At 39.7% G+C, this 15,445-nt stretch overlaps 1 protein-coding gene across 2 annotated transcripts in view; it reads left to right on the forward strand.

The window, feature by feature from the left end:
• Nucleotides 1–15,445, forward strand: part of grm4 (glutamate receptor, metabotropic 4) — a 201,740-nt gene that overhangs the window by 170,941 nt on the left and 15,354 nt on the right. For both annotated transcript variants that reach the window (XM_072684705.1, XM_072684706.1), the window contains exon 7: nt 7,280–7,480. In XM_072684705.1, the coding sequence (XP_072540806.1) occupies nt 7,280–7,480 (201 nt within the window). The remainder of the gene's footprint in view (nt 1–7,279; nt 7,481–15,445) is intronic.

Below are 15,445 nucleotides of genomic sequence, written 5' to 3' on the forward strand. Positions count from 1 at the left end.
GTATTGATGAATCACTAGCATGATGACACAACTACATAAGTAATTCTGGTTAAACGTAATGCAGGCTGATTGTTAAATGTGTTACAATGGGTTTACAAATGTGTTTTCAGACCCAACAGAATTCGAGGGCACACATGCAAATGGCTGGCAGTTTTTAAAGTTAAAGACTTTGTCAGTGTTTAAAACAAAACTTTATCATAAATTGAGAATTACAATTTTAAAGGCGAGCTCCACAAACAAAGAACCATGGGATTGAAATTAGCACAGAATAGTCAGGACTGAAGGGAACACTGAAACTATCATCTGTTAAATAGTCAGAGATAATCAAACTTAGCACACATTCTGCTGCCTTTTAGTGTGACAGCTAAAGAACATCAAGCTTCACTGTATCCTTACTCAGTGTAGCTGAGGGACTGAGCTGAGCTGAAAGGTGGAAAACACATCAGCCAAGGGAGTGAAAGCATATATATATATATATATATATATATATATATATAAGCATATATATATATGTGTGTGTGTGTGTGTGTGTGTGTATATATATATATATATATATATACAGTGAGTCCAAGAAGTATTTGATCCCTTGCTGATTTTCTTCGTTGGCCCACTAATAAAGACATGATCATTCTATACTTTTAATGGTAGATGTATTCTTACATGGAGAGACAGAATATTAAAAAGAAAATCCAGAAAATAAATCTAAGGAATATATATTAATTGATTTGTATTTCATGGAGTGAAATAAGTATTTGATCCCTTAGTATTCATTAGCAGTTCTGGCTTTTACAGACCAGTTAGACACTCCCAATCAACTTGTTACCTGACCTGAAGCCACCTGTTCTCACTAATCACTTGTGTGAAAAACACCTGTCCACAGAATCAGACAGATCACACAGATTTCAAGTCTCCAACATGGGTAAAACCAAAGAGCTGTCACAGGACCTCAGAGTCAGAATTGTTGACCTTCACAAAGCTGGAATGGGCTACAAAAAGATTAGTAAGGAGTTGGATGTGAAAGTAACAACTATTGGTGCAATTATCAGAAAGTTTAAAGAGTATAACATGACAATCAACAGACCTCGGCCCGGTGCTCCAAAGAAGATTTCGCCTCGTGGGGTGGCAATGATGCTGAGAACAGTCAGAAATCGTCCTGCAACCACTCGGCAGGAGTTAGCAAATGACCTGAAGGCAGCTGGGACCACAGTTTGCAAGGAAACAATTGGCAACACTTTGCGCAACAATGGATTCACATCCTGCAGTGCCCGAAAGGTACCCCTGCTGAAGAGAGCACATGTGGAGGCGCGCCTCAAGTATGCCAATGATCATTTGAAAGATGAACCAAGTTATTGGGAGAAGGTTTTGTGGTCAGACGAGACCAAAATTGAACTTTTTGGCCTCAACTCCACCCGCCATGTGTGGAGGAAGAAAAATGCTGCCTATGACCCCAAGAACACTGTGCCCACCGTCAAGCATGGAGGTGGAAGCATAATGTTTTGGGGGTGTTTCTCTGCCAAGGGTACAGGGCTACTTCACCGCATCACTGGGAAGATGGATGGAGCCATGTACCGCACAATCCTGAGGGACAACCTCCTCCCCTCTGCCAGGGATCTGAAAATGGGCCGTGGTTGGGTCTTCCAACATGATAACGACCCTAAACATACAGCAAAGGCAACAAAGGATTGGCTCAAGAAAAATCACATTAAGGTCATGGAGTGGCCCAGCCAGTCGCCAGACCTCAATCCGATCGAAAATCTATGGAGGGAGCTGAAGGTCAGAGTTGCCAAGCGACAGCCCACCAACCTTCATGATTTAGAGAGGATCTGCAAAGAAGAGTGGGCCAAAATTCCCCCTGGTGTGTGTGCTAAACTTGTGGTTAACTACAACAAACGTCTCACCGCTGTGCTTGCAAACAAAGGCTTTGCCACTAAGTATTGAGTGTGTTTGGCAAGAGGGATCAAATACTTATTTTCCTCATTGAAATACAAATTAATTAAAATATATTCTTTAAAATTATATTCTGGATTTTTGTCTTGATATTCTGTCTCTCCATGTTAGAATATATCTACCATTAAAAGTGCAGAAGGATAGTGTCTTTATTAGTGGGCAAACAAAGAAAATCAGCAAGGGATCAAATACTTCTTGGACTCACTGTATATATATATACACGTACATGTGGCAATGAACTACATGCCCTTGTTACCCATTTAAAACCAATATACTGAAATATAATACACAAATGGTTGAAATATAACACTATACATATATATGTACGTAGACAGACAGATAGACACATGGATATTGACAAATATGTCTATAAATCTATAGCAATATACTGTATTTTATATAGTTTAATATATTAGCACACATAGACAGAAATCTGCCTATACTGAAATATAATGGTAAATATATTACATTATATTTCCCAAAATATCCCAATAAATTCACACAACTTATCTTCAGATCCTCACTGCTGGCTCTGGTCCTCTGTCTCTATCTGATAAACAACATGTCTGAACACTCTTTTGAAAGCTGTGAGTCAATCTCAGCCTCGGTGGGGTATCCATCGTAAAAATGGGATATATAAATGTGTAAGCCAGAATATTTAAATTAAATATGTAATACTGTTGCATATTACTGTTATTGTTCTGTTTTTGGTAAAAATTCACCTCAACAGATATAAGTGAAACACAAAAGAGACAGGGTCTGACAGGGTGGAGGGGCGATATCCAACCTTTTTTCTCGTACTTTGATGTCCACTTATATCATTTGTTTGCATGTGTGTTTATGCAGTGGTATAGTAGTGTTTGGATATGTGGGTATACTGTGCTCTCTTAGGGACCCCCACCCCAACATGCGTGCATCCTCACACTATGGACACACACCATTTTCTCGAATGCTCTTGATTAACATATTTTTTCCTATGGTATTTTTTCACGGTCCTTATCTAGCATGCAACAAATACACGCATTGAATTAACCATCCTTAAAAAATAATCAGCTTGACATTTAACAGTGTGTTTAACCGTGCAAGAAAATGGAAATGAGTTTTTTTCATGATATTAAAGTATCAGTATTTAAAGTTGTTCTTTGTTTGGAGTGAAAAACTCTCAGTAATGGTTCTACCAGCCTGTCTACAACCCTGTTATTTCTTTATGTATTTTGCCTCAGGGGTTAAAGATGAGCTCCGTTTTTATTGGCTAGTTTTCAGCTCACAGGAGCACATACTAACCCAGCCTAGCACTACCTAGCATTGCTTATACCTGTAACAAGGACATGGTCATATTTAGAAATATCATGTAATATTGTCTTACCTGATAGTGTTTCTGTCCCCTCAGTGTCCTTTTGGCACAGTGCATGTCAGCTAAAGAGATTGTAGCTGGTGGCTAGGTTAGGTTTTAGCCTAGCATCCATTTCCTTTCCTGGCCTTCTGCTCTGGGTTGGCTTAGAATATAGGATTTTTCTAGCCTCTCTCCTGCTCCTGCACCATGGCTGATCTTCTGCAGTGCTTCTTTTGGTGGTTGTTTCTCTTCCCTGGTTGGTCTAGTGTTGGCTTTTAGCCTTTTTTAGCCTCGCTTTCATATTCTCGTGAATAAGTCTTGAAAGGTTTTTGCTAGTGATATGGATGTCTGTAAATCTTGGGGGTCTGATAAATAAAAAAGTATTCAAAACTGTCATGTGACCGTTTTGGCATTTTGGAATTGGTCCATTTTCCAGTTCACAGTGTGTCACTACCATGTACCAAACTCTCATTATTCAACTTTACCAAGGTGAAAACTGTTTCCCATTCTAGGGCACCTTTAACCCGCAATATAGTACCTAGCAATTATATGGAATTTTGGTCTGACACACATACACCTTTTGTCTTAAATGACCACAGGCTGAAGAGGCCAGAAGCCTGTGCTTTCCACCACACAGAGGGAAAAGAAGAGAAAAGGATGTGTTCTTCAGTATGAAAAGCAAGCTTGCCAAACCAGCATAATGAAAACACTCAAACACTCTGTGGAATGACAAATTTCTGTGGAGCTTTTCTTGGCACATGGAGCCAGTCAGAGCCATCGGTCCCAGTGGGGCCTGAGCCTTCAGAGGCAGACAGCTTGAATTTTTACTAGGCACAAACGACTGGAGGTACAGGGTGTCAGCAGCACGGTGCTCCGCCACATCCTCCACCTCCGACTCCTTCAAGGCCCAGAAAACCCCTCTGCGGTGCCTCTCTTAATCCAAACGGATTTCTCTAAAGGCGCTGAGCTCCAGCCGAGTGTGTGTATGCGTGTGGGCGTGCTCCGACTTGAAGATGAGGAGTGTGTGTGTATGTGTGTGTGAGCGAGTGTGGATGTGACAAAGCTGAGTACATGGTGATGAAAAAAAAGTGTGTGTGTCCCTATAGAGGAAAGACAAAGGAAGAGGCTGAAGAGAACGAGTATGTGTGAGTGTGTGTGTGTAGAGCCAAGTGGAGCGTGTGTTGGTTGCACCCCCTCTGCGGGATCAATATCATGTTGGTGCTTTTTTAGCCCTTTTTTTGCAGGCAAGTGTGCCCCTCAGCCACGGTAACGCTGTCAAACGGTGGCACTTTTTTGTCTCCAGTAGTAGCGCTCTTGGCAAACAATTACATGGGCATATCCTGTTTCTTTAATTCAGGCTTTTAAAGATGCATAGAGCTTGTCGGAGCTGTTAAATTGCCTTTGGTTTTTTGTTGCAAGGCTGAGCTGGAGTACCACTGATTACAGACCCTGAAGTAAAAGACGCATTTTCTAACGGCTACAGTAGCTTTTCTGGACACCCTCAGCTCCTCTGTTTAGATAAGAGGAGCCTGGGATAGACTGGAAAACAGTGCCAACAGAAGGCTCGCATCAAATTAAGCACCTTTTTGGAGTGGGAAATCAGCTTGATGTTTTTTAAAGGGGACAAATCATCAGAGGTGGTAAATTAAGGCCCAGAAAGTAAAAATCCAGCAAGATAGTGGAAAACAGCAGCAGAGCTGTCCAGGCATTTGGAACAAACTACTGTAGAAGATTTTTACTTTATTGAGCTGAAATTAAACCTTGAAACAAACAATGGAAAGTTGTAGAACTCTGAAACGAAAATAAAGAAAACTGCACAGAAGGGCTTAGATTTAAAGAAGCATTAGTCAAGATTCAAGGAACAAGGTATAGGAAACACAGCGAGACTACACTGTGATTTTTCCCCTTTTGAGCCACCTTTCATTTCCGGCCATAAACACAAAGCAGACCATTTCTTTTTCAGAGAGTCTTGTCTAATCATGCTTCACACACATATTCATGTAGGTATCACAGTGATGTTTAGCCAGAGTGGGCATCAAACTCCTCTGTCTGGGGGTGTGATGATGTTAGCATTATACTTTTACACTGTATGTAGTGCTGCTTGCTATGCCATTTAGCTTCTTGGTAGTAAAATTATAAACCTGTAACACAGAATCTTGCTGATCTGCTGTAAGAACGGTTAAGTGTATTCACTGTCCAGTAGTTCTTTGTAATGAACTACCATGGTTTTATCAGTCACTACCTGTGTTAGCTAGCTAGGATCGTCAGCTGTGGTTAAGCAGTATTACATATTCACTATGTGTCCAAATGTTGGTGGACACCCCTTCTAATGAATAAATCCAGCTAGTTAAAGTTGCACCCATTGTTGACACAGATACATTAATTAGAATATGACTCTATGTAGCGGATAAACATGAACTTATCGGTAACATGCCTAATGTCACGTGTGGGCTAGAGGGGTATAAAGACCCCCCCAGCATTAAGCTGTGCAGCAGTGGAACTGTGTTCCCTGGAATGATGGTGCTCCAATAAAATTAGGATGATCTGTAGAATTGTAGCTGAGGTGGCTAGTGATCATCCAACATCCTGACCTCACTAAAGCACTTGTCACCGAATGCAATTAAATCATCACAGCAGTGTTCTTAAATCTAGTAGAAAGCCTTCCCTGGACAGTAGAGACCGTTACTCCAACATCAGGATAAACAGGATAAAGGTTTTTTATAACCTTGATTTCAGAAGAAACACGATTAATGGACCAATAGAAATACTCCAAAATGACTTTGAATGAAATATGCATTCACTTCCATTTAAAACTTAGATGTGTTTTCTTCTTCTCCCATAAAGTTGACTTTTAGAAGGTTTTTGTGTGATGGTGGCAATCAGTGGAAAAAAACAACAACAACAACAATGGTGTGGGATATGAGCTTTTTAAGTAAAGAGAACTTTCTCAGCCTTCCAAAGCCACTCCAATAATTGGACTGAGCAACAGCAAACTCTAAGTCAGCTGAGTGTCAGTAATAGCACCAGAATGCATTGTCACGGCTGATCCCGAGCTTTTTCCTGAAGACTGCACCGTGCAATTGAGTTCTGCCATCATGACATCTGATGGCCCATCTCCCAGTTTAATTCGGCAGGGTCATAATTGAAACTGCTCCTTTGCAATTAAGACCTTATAAAAAAAAAACAAAAAAAAAGAAAGAACACGCTGAGCAACTCCAGCTCTAATGAATATACAGCTGTCTGGCATGATTATATGAGCACAGAAAGATAATTAATCTTGCTTGCTCTCTCACTGTCTATTATTCCACCCTCGTATGTTAGCAGACCGCTTCCATTTATCAGTCTCGGCATGAAGAACACGATACAGGGCTAAGATAACACGGATGGAGATGCATTAAGTCATTCCGTCACCTGCCATAAAGAGACATCTAGGCTTGTATGATAAGAAATTAAGGTATTTAAATTGGCCTGCATGCGCACATCAGAAGAAGGATGGCATTTTTCAAGTCTTTCATGTTATCCCACTTGACAACATTGATTTTACATGCACTATGAATATTTCATTTAATATGATTAAACTTAACAATGTTAGTACATCATTTTCTATTGTCATAAAAGCGACATGATTATAATGATTTGCATAAGAATATTTTTTGGGGCTTTTTAAATTTGCACTCACCATTGACACTGGACTTTTGCATATCTCCTAATTAGGCTGCATTAGCCTGTCCAAACAATTTGTGTCTTTTTATGTGGCAGCCACCATTAAGAAAAATAACACGGAAAAGAAGAAAGAGAAGTAACAAAGAATTCTCTCTCTTTGAGCTGAACATTAGCTTAGTCATTATTTCAATTACTCCACCTCCTGCGCTACATCTCTTTGTAGGAATATTTTAAATTTGCGTGTATTTAAAAATAAAAGCACTGGTAAAGTTTTATTCTGCAGCCGTTTCATTTCCGATGTGTTTTTTTGTGTGTGTGTGTCTTTTTGACTTCCAGACCAGGAGAGGATCGGGAAGGACTCCTCATATGAGCAGGAGGGCAAAGTGATGTTTGTGATCGATGCAGTTTACGCCATGGCCCATGCACTCCATAACATGCACAGTGACCTGTGTCCTGGCAAGGTCGGGCTTTGCTCCAAAATGGACCCTATCGACGGAACCCTTCTTTTAAAGTACATCCGCGATGTCAAGATCACAGGTACAGTAGCAAAGGCACCTTTAAAAAAGTTTTTGGACGTTCGACCACCAGTGAATTCTCTTGATTCAAATGTTCACAATGTTTCCACATTAATCAAATTAAATCATATTTATTTATATAGCGCTTTTTACAACTGAAGCAGCTACACAATCAGTAATTAGTAAAAGACAAAAAAAATCAATAACATAAAAAGACATTAAAAAAGACCCCCAGTGAACAGGTCAACGGCGACAGTGGCAAGGAAAACTCCCTCAGAGCTGGAGGAAGAAACCTTGGGAGGAACCAAGACTCACAAAGGGGACCCGTCCCATCCTATTTATAAATTATTGACATAAGTCAATCTAAACTGTTGTACTGCTCAGGTGTGCAACATATTCTTAATCATAATATAACAATCATGGTGTAGTAGAACCTAATACAGTCATGACATTGAGGGTAAGAGTAATGAGAGTAATGATGGTGGCAATATTAATAGTGGCAGATCGTTAAGTCTATTTTCATTTAGGAAACCATAAGAGTCCATTTATGTTTTAACATGGTCATTAGGCAGGTAGGTCATTAGGCAGATATTAATAACTTAAATAATTTCATACAGTAGGGCCTAACAGTCACAGTGGTCCAAGAGCAATCGCTTTTGTTGTACATGACTGTATATGTAAAATGTCATCACTGTTGATAGAAAACCTTATTTCTTTCTCTTTTTTTATTTTTAATATTATTAATAAGTTAAAGGCTAGTGCTGTCCTTTATGTTTTCCAAATTTAACAAACTAGAAAAATAATAAATAATTAATTAGGTTAATTAATTAGGCAAAATGAGCAAACATTCAGCTGTTTGCAATAAACCAATCACACAAGCTCAACACAACCAATATAGCAAGTGATTCACCAAATTCAACACATATTGCCACTTTTAATGACTACTGCAGCCGTATGTCTGAAGATCATACGCTGAAAAGAACACCCTGCGTGTGCCAGGCAAGACAGATTCAATTAAGTATCAGAAAATCCTAGGAGGAGACCTCATGCCTTCTGTGAGAAAGCTAAAGCTTGGGCATCATTGGACATTCCAAGAGGACAATGATCCAGAGCATATCTCAAAGTCCAAGGTTTGGTTTCAAAAGAAGTCCTGGAAGATTCTGGAGTGGCCACCACAGTTGCCTGACTTCAACACTGTAGAACATCTGTGGTGGAATTTGAAGAAGGCGTTTGCAGCATGCAGGCTAAAGACTATTAGAGAACTAGAGGCCACTGCCCCTGAGGAATAGGCTAAGAGTCATCTTAGACAACGCTGCCAGAAGCTGGTGTATGGCTATGCAGCAAAAGGGTGATCTTCTAAATACTAAAGATGCTTGTCATGAAGAGGTTAAATAATTCTGCAGTCATTAAAAGTGGCATTTTGTATGATACGATACGATACTTTTATTGTCATTGCACAATGTACAACGTAAAATTGAGCTGCAATCCTTAAGGTGCTTAAACATACAATAAATAACACAACTAAAAAAACTAAAATATACACACAGATTTACACAGTGGATGATGAAAATATATACAATATAATTGACAGATATTGCACAACCCTGAGTAGTAAGAGATTTTTCAAAATAAATATGGGAAAGTGACATTTTTTTTCAGGTCCATGGTACTGCTCTGTGAATGTGTGTGTGTTTTGCTTTGTTCAGTTCCCATACAGCGCTGGGGTAAAAACTGTTTTTCAGTCTTTACAATTTTGCATACAATTTTGTGTAGCATTTGGAGTGGGGTGGAGCTATTTAAATGGTTTTGGTGGTGGTGAATCATTTTGATTGCATATATATATATATATATATATATATATATATATATATATAGTTGTAATTAAAATGATATAAATGTCTTTGTTTTCTCCAGTGAATATCACATGGTAGGCAGTTAAGCAGTTTAACTTTTTTTATTCCAGTCTTTGTGTAAAATGAAGCGAAGCAGTCTTGCTGTACAAAAGCAGTGTTCCTCATCAGACTAATTTGTACAAACACTGCCAACCTCTGCCCTTTTCTCATTTCCTACTATGTTGGATTAAGCATGTGAGCTATGCCTTCACTAAAGAAATTAAAACAATTTACACACGCTTGCTTGCAGGACTTTTGTAAAGACAGCCTAAAAACCCTTGTTTTTCATCCTCCCACCCTGACTGTAAATTGTCAACTGAAGGCTGAGGGAACAAATAAAGGGTATTACAAAGATTAGCTGCTGCAGTGGATTTCGAACTGTGTGAAGCAACAAAATCCCCCAAGGACGACAGACTGCTTTCCCAAAAAGTGTTTGATATGTGCTTAGCATACCCAAAGTGTCGCTAGGTTGCTTGCGAGCCATTTTCATTTCACTTAAGGCAATTACAACATACTTCGTCTTCATCCTGACTTATCAATGACAGCACTTAGTGTCTGCACAGAAGATAATAGCGTGACCTATCAAACAGGTAGCGCTATAGGGAAGGTGAACTACCCATATTTTATTTAGATAAGACCTATTTATTGCACGCTTTTTGTGACAGGGTTATCTGAAGGTGTCCTGTAATACTGCTTGTAGTTTGACAGACTCCGTCTGGCCTTTTTTTTTTTTTTTTAATAAATAACAGTGACATTACACTGCCATCCATACCAAGCGACCACAGGTTGCTCCTAATCTCTTGCTCTTGCATCAGCAGACATCAGAATGGTGAAGGTGGTCACGTGACCTGCAGCCTGAGCGCTGTGCAAATGCCCACTGGTGTATCTGGCAGAAAACATTAGGCCTCTTTTGCTTACCACCACACACTGATTTGATGTCCTAGATACTGGTTAAGAATCACATATCTTTTCTTACAGAAGATCTTGTGTTTAGTGAAATGTGAAAACAGAGAGAGTGAATGAGAAAATACCAGGCAAATATTGCTTTCCATCCTACACCGATGTCTTATATATAGAATAAGTACCATCTACCATCATACCAATAACATCTATTCCAAAAGTTGAGGTTTGACATTACTGTTACCATTAAAATCTCCAAAGTTCTCCCCATAGGAGTCTAGTATACTTACTTGTGTAGTATACACTACACAATAGGTGCAAATGTTTGTGGACAGCCCTTTTAATAAATTTGCATTGATCTATTTTATGTTATGCACACACACACACATTGAGGATGAGGCGTTGTGCTGATCATCCAACATCCTGACCTCACTAACACTCAATGCAATCAAATCCTCACAGCACTGCTCCAAAATCTAGTACAAAGCCTTTCCTGTACAATGCAGACAGTTACTTCAACTAAAGGATGTCAAATTCTATTTTTAAATCCATAGTTGAATATTAACTTCACTTTGTACACTTTGTTACTTCATGTGGTCTGATACTGCGTAGCTGAGTTGCTGTGGTTCCTAAACACTTCTACTTTTCAATAATACCACTCACAGTTGATGGTGGAATATCTAGGTGGGAGGAAATTTTACCAACTGCCCCCTATTACAGTACCATGCTGGAATTCAGTGAGCTCTTTAGACCCACCCATATTTTCGCTAAAGTGTGTAAAGGCAGACTGCATGGCTAGGTGCTTGATTGTATACACATGTGGCAATGGGACTGAATAAAACACCTGCATTTGATGATAAAGAGTGTGTCCCAATACTTTTGTCCATATAGTGAATCAATACACAACAATACAAACAGTACAATAGTGTATAAGAGTAGCCATACCATCTAGCCCTTTACTCAGTTTATAATGTTATTAGGAAATGGTGGTTAACAACAGGGGTGGAGGTCAGATTGAGGTCTGGAAGACCAAGAACACATTCAGAGAGAACTGCTTAAAGGATTGCTAAAGAGATTAATCAAAACCTTCATTTACCTGCGAAAGACAAAGATTATATGTGTCCCAGTAGTTTTGTCCATATAGTGTATATATGTATCTTCACTGGCAAAAATCTCTGATGTCATTCACGTTTGACATAATTTGAATTAGGTTGAATGTGGTTGTTCTTTACGTTCTATCCAATATAAATGCTTCAAAATGACTAAAATTGTTCTACATCGACTACCACTGAAAGTCATGAAGCTTTTTTTTTACTCCTGTAAAGTTATAAATATTATGAATGACCGTGATGATGTATATACACTTTCCCCAAGCAATAGGAAGATCTGTGTCAAAGGGTCAGAGGGTGCAAAGGAAAGAGAGAGAACAACAATAAGTGAACAACAGCAACATCGACTACAAGAGCAATACAAAACAAATTTAAGCAACAAAGGGAAAAGTGCCATCCTGCAGCTCAGAGTTCATACCCAATACATGCTCCAGCCTTCTCTGGTAGCTGTAAAGTTACTGCTACCAAAAGCAATTTTCAAACAATCACTCGCTTTTTCTCTTCATCTCCTCTTGGTTCTCAACAGAGCACACAATAAGGACCTGCAGCTCCAGGTTTGATGAGAATTGACACAGACATCTCTTCCGTGGCTCTGGATAATACTTGTGTTTCTGCAGCAGGTTTCAGTCATCCGCACACCTTGTATGCAGGTGTTTATTTTTGTTAATAATAATAATAACAGTAATAATAATAATAATAATAATAATAATAATGATGATGCTCTAAATGTTGTGAGGCTGGATTTGCTAGGACTGATAATTCAGTGCTAAATGTGAGGACTTGGACGACTATTTAAAGCGCACTGATGCCATTGGGTGGGGATTAGCCACGCTGTCATCCTGTTCTGTAATTTATTGCTAGCTATCAGCTCTGCAACACGATCTCATGCAGTGATGAGCTTGTGCGCTCATACAGCACAAAAAGAAAACCTGGGGTATTTCAGACCGTTCCAAAACCATTCAGGAGCTGCTCATCACTGTTTCCAGTGCTGCATGCGTACACACACATACACACACACCCTCCCATCTCGTCCTCCTTTGATGCGTCTTTGAGTGAAGTTAGTTAGAGACTTCAATAGGCTGAGATAGAATGAAGCGCCCCATCAGTTTTCTATCCGTGCAGCCATCACTCCAGGCAAAGTGCATTCTGCTTTAGTGCATAGTGAACTGCTACAATAGTTTCACTGGCAGACCGGGGCAGACAGCCACCCAAAAGCACAAGCAAATGCAGCCTTCTTAGGCCTTTTTTCCTTCAAGAAGCTTGGAATCTCTTTTGTGGTATGCTCGGAGTATTCACTGGCGACTTCAGAGCAGTCAGGAGCAAAGGGAAGCATTTCCGCTGATAAATACTTCAAAGATGAATCAGAGTCAATACGTATAGCAGCTGGTCAAACACGTTTTCATTAGCAATTTATGGTTTTATTCTCTGGTGCACAAAGGTCAAAACATTACTCTCCCTTGCATCACCAGCGAGCCTCTGGAAATTTTCACAGAACGTCAACGAATTTCACAGACAACTGTTACTTCATTGTAATTCGAGCCAGCCGCTTGTATTTCTGTGTCAACAAATCACCCTTTTCCAAACAAATAGGTCAGCCAAGTCACACAATGCCACCCTAATCACATAATTTGAGCTGAAAACATGCTTATAGATCAAGAGATAAGAAAATTACTGTGAGGCTGAGAGTCACTGTGTGACTGTGTGGGCTGAGAGCCGAGTATTATGCCTTTTGAAGAGGCTCTTGGCTGGTCAAAGAGCCGGCTGTAGCGAAGAGGAAGTCTACCTGGGAGTATATTCTTCTGATCCTCCACATCAAGCACCATCTAATTGACTTACTGAGGAAAGCTCTCAAACTTTTTAATGCCACAGAGCGGCGTCTCTAAAGCAATTGTTCCATGGCCGATAGATTTTCCACACACACGAGCAAATGAACACCTGCACTGGAACAAGTCTTTTTCAAATGGTCACCAAGAAGATTAACTCATCTCGTAAAATCTGCCTTTCTTGAGAATTGCCTGCCATTCTTTTTCTAGCAGGTCAAAGAAGTGAGGCAGCAATTCTGATATTGCTTTTTCTGAAGTTGGCATGAACTGATCAAATGAATCCAGCATAAAAAGACAAATTTAAATTAATTCCATTTAACATCCATTTTATATCCGAGAAGCTTAGCAAGCTAGCAAAGTATACTGCCCTTGTAAATAATAGTAGTTAGTCAGAGCTGTTTCTTAACATTTGGGGTCCCATACTACTTAAGTCACATACGACTTTGGGGCCTCCCCATCCAATCCAATTATATTATATGTATAATAATAATAAAGTCATGCAAATAAGATCTAATAAAAATACTTCATTAAGAATATTTCATGCATCTAATGAAGAAGCAGGTGTAAAAAAATGTAAGGAAGTAAAAGTAAACAATAAACAATAAATAATTATGTTCAGGAAAACAGAATTAAAAATAAACTAGGAAAGTGAAAATGTTTGTGAAAACCATTGGGGTTATGTAGCATAAGTGGTTGCTATAGTTTCCCATGTGGTTGGTATGGTGTTGTTAGAAGTTTGTTAGGTGGTTGCTATGGTAGTTCCTATGCTATTGCAAAATTTTTGCTATGATATTGCTATAGTCTTGTTAAGTAGTTGCCCAGGTGGATAAATGCTAAGTCGTTGCTATGGTATCCAAGGTGTTTGCTATGGTGTTGCAAAGGGGTTGCTCTAGTATCCCAAATGGCTTCAGTGGTGTTGCTAAGTACATCTTAGATGGGCGTCATAGTGTTGCAGGGTGGTTGCAATAGAATTTCATTGCTTAATGGTTGCTTTGGTCTTCCTATGTGGTTACAGGGCAGTTGTTATAATCTTAAATCATCGCTATGGTGTCTCAGGTGGTTGTTCTCAGGGGGTTGCTTTTGTACACCATGTAGTTGGTTGGGTGTTACAAGTGTAGTTGCATCATCTGCATAAACTCTGAGTGGTCATCTAGGCAGAACTTTCTGTTGACACCCCCCCCCCCCTAAGTCAGAATTCACTCAGTCCAATTTCTTGTCATTAGACATCTATGTGAAACTGAAGGAGCCTCTTTCCCAGAGAATTAACCTCCTACTGAACTAGACTTTCTTTTCAGTGAAGAATCCTGATTCAGAAGTAGTCCATGACCAGGCCTAATCCCTGTCTTGTCCGGGGTGTCTGGTACTGAGACTGTGGTTAAGATAAAATGTATCATTGTGAAAGTCAAACGACTGTGCAAATACTGAGCGCTTATTTAATTCCCAGGCTGAAAGTCACTACGTGTGTCATTCATCAGTAAAGCTGGCATTTGAATTTACATTCCTCCCTCATAAAATAGCAGTAATCCTGCAGATTTGTGTATGTTTTGCGCGTGCTTCACTGTAAAAAAAAAAAAAACATAATTCTTTAATCCAGTGCTGACTCACTGTGATGTGGATTAGGCATCTTGCATCTCCCAGCTTGATATAAAGACAGGATATTCATCAACAGAAATTCACCGCTCCTGCAATCACCCATGGCATTCAGCGAGAAAGCCCTATGAGGATTGTGAATTGGAACAGTAAGCCAAACATGAGTGGCGAAAACAATTGCTTGTGCTGCTGTTCAGCACACTTGGCTGCGTGGGGATTTGCCGGGCTGGGGAATGGAGTTGGACATGCTCAGGTGCTTTGAATACAGATAGCTGAGCTCAAAGGTTAAAGCCAGAGATTGGCAAAAGCTTGGCGCAGGTTGTTCCCGAGAACAAGACACCTAATCCAAAATTCATCACGGGGATGCAGCGACATTGTTATCTTGTCCCTTTCATCCTTCCCTTTCAGTGGCTCCTAGAAAACTGAAATTACTCTCGATGAATTTGTTGGAAAGTTAGACAGTAGGGGGAGGGAACTCGTTGTGTATGGGCATTGTTGTGTATGTTTTGTTGTAAATATGCCAACTGATACTGTCTGTTGAATCTCGATGTAAAGTGAACTGTTTCTTTTTGTAAACCATTTAATACGCCTTACAGTTTTGAGACGAGGAGGGTTCGACCAAAGCCTTGGCAGGACTTTGAAGCAAAGTCTTAAACACTGACTGGACCACAAA

This window comes from Salminus brasiliensis, chromosome 7, assembly GCF_030463535.1.
Source record: "Salminus brasiliensis chromosome 7, fSalBra1.hap2, whole genome shotgun sequence".
In the NCBI taxonomy this organism is placed as follows: domain Eukaryota; kingdom Metazoa; phylum Chordata; class Actinopteri; order Characiformes; family Bryconidae; genus Salminus; species Salminus brasiliensis.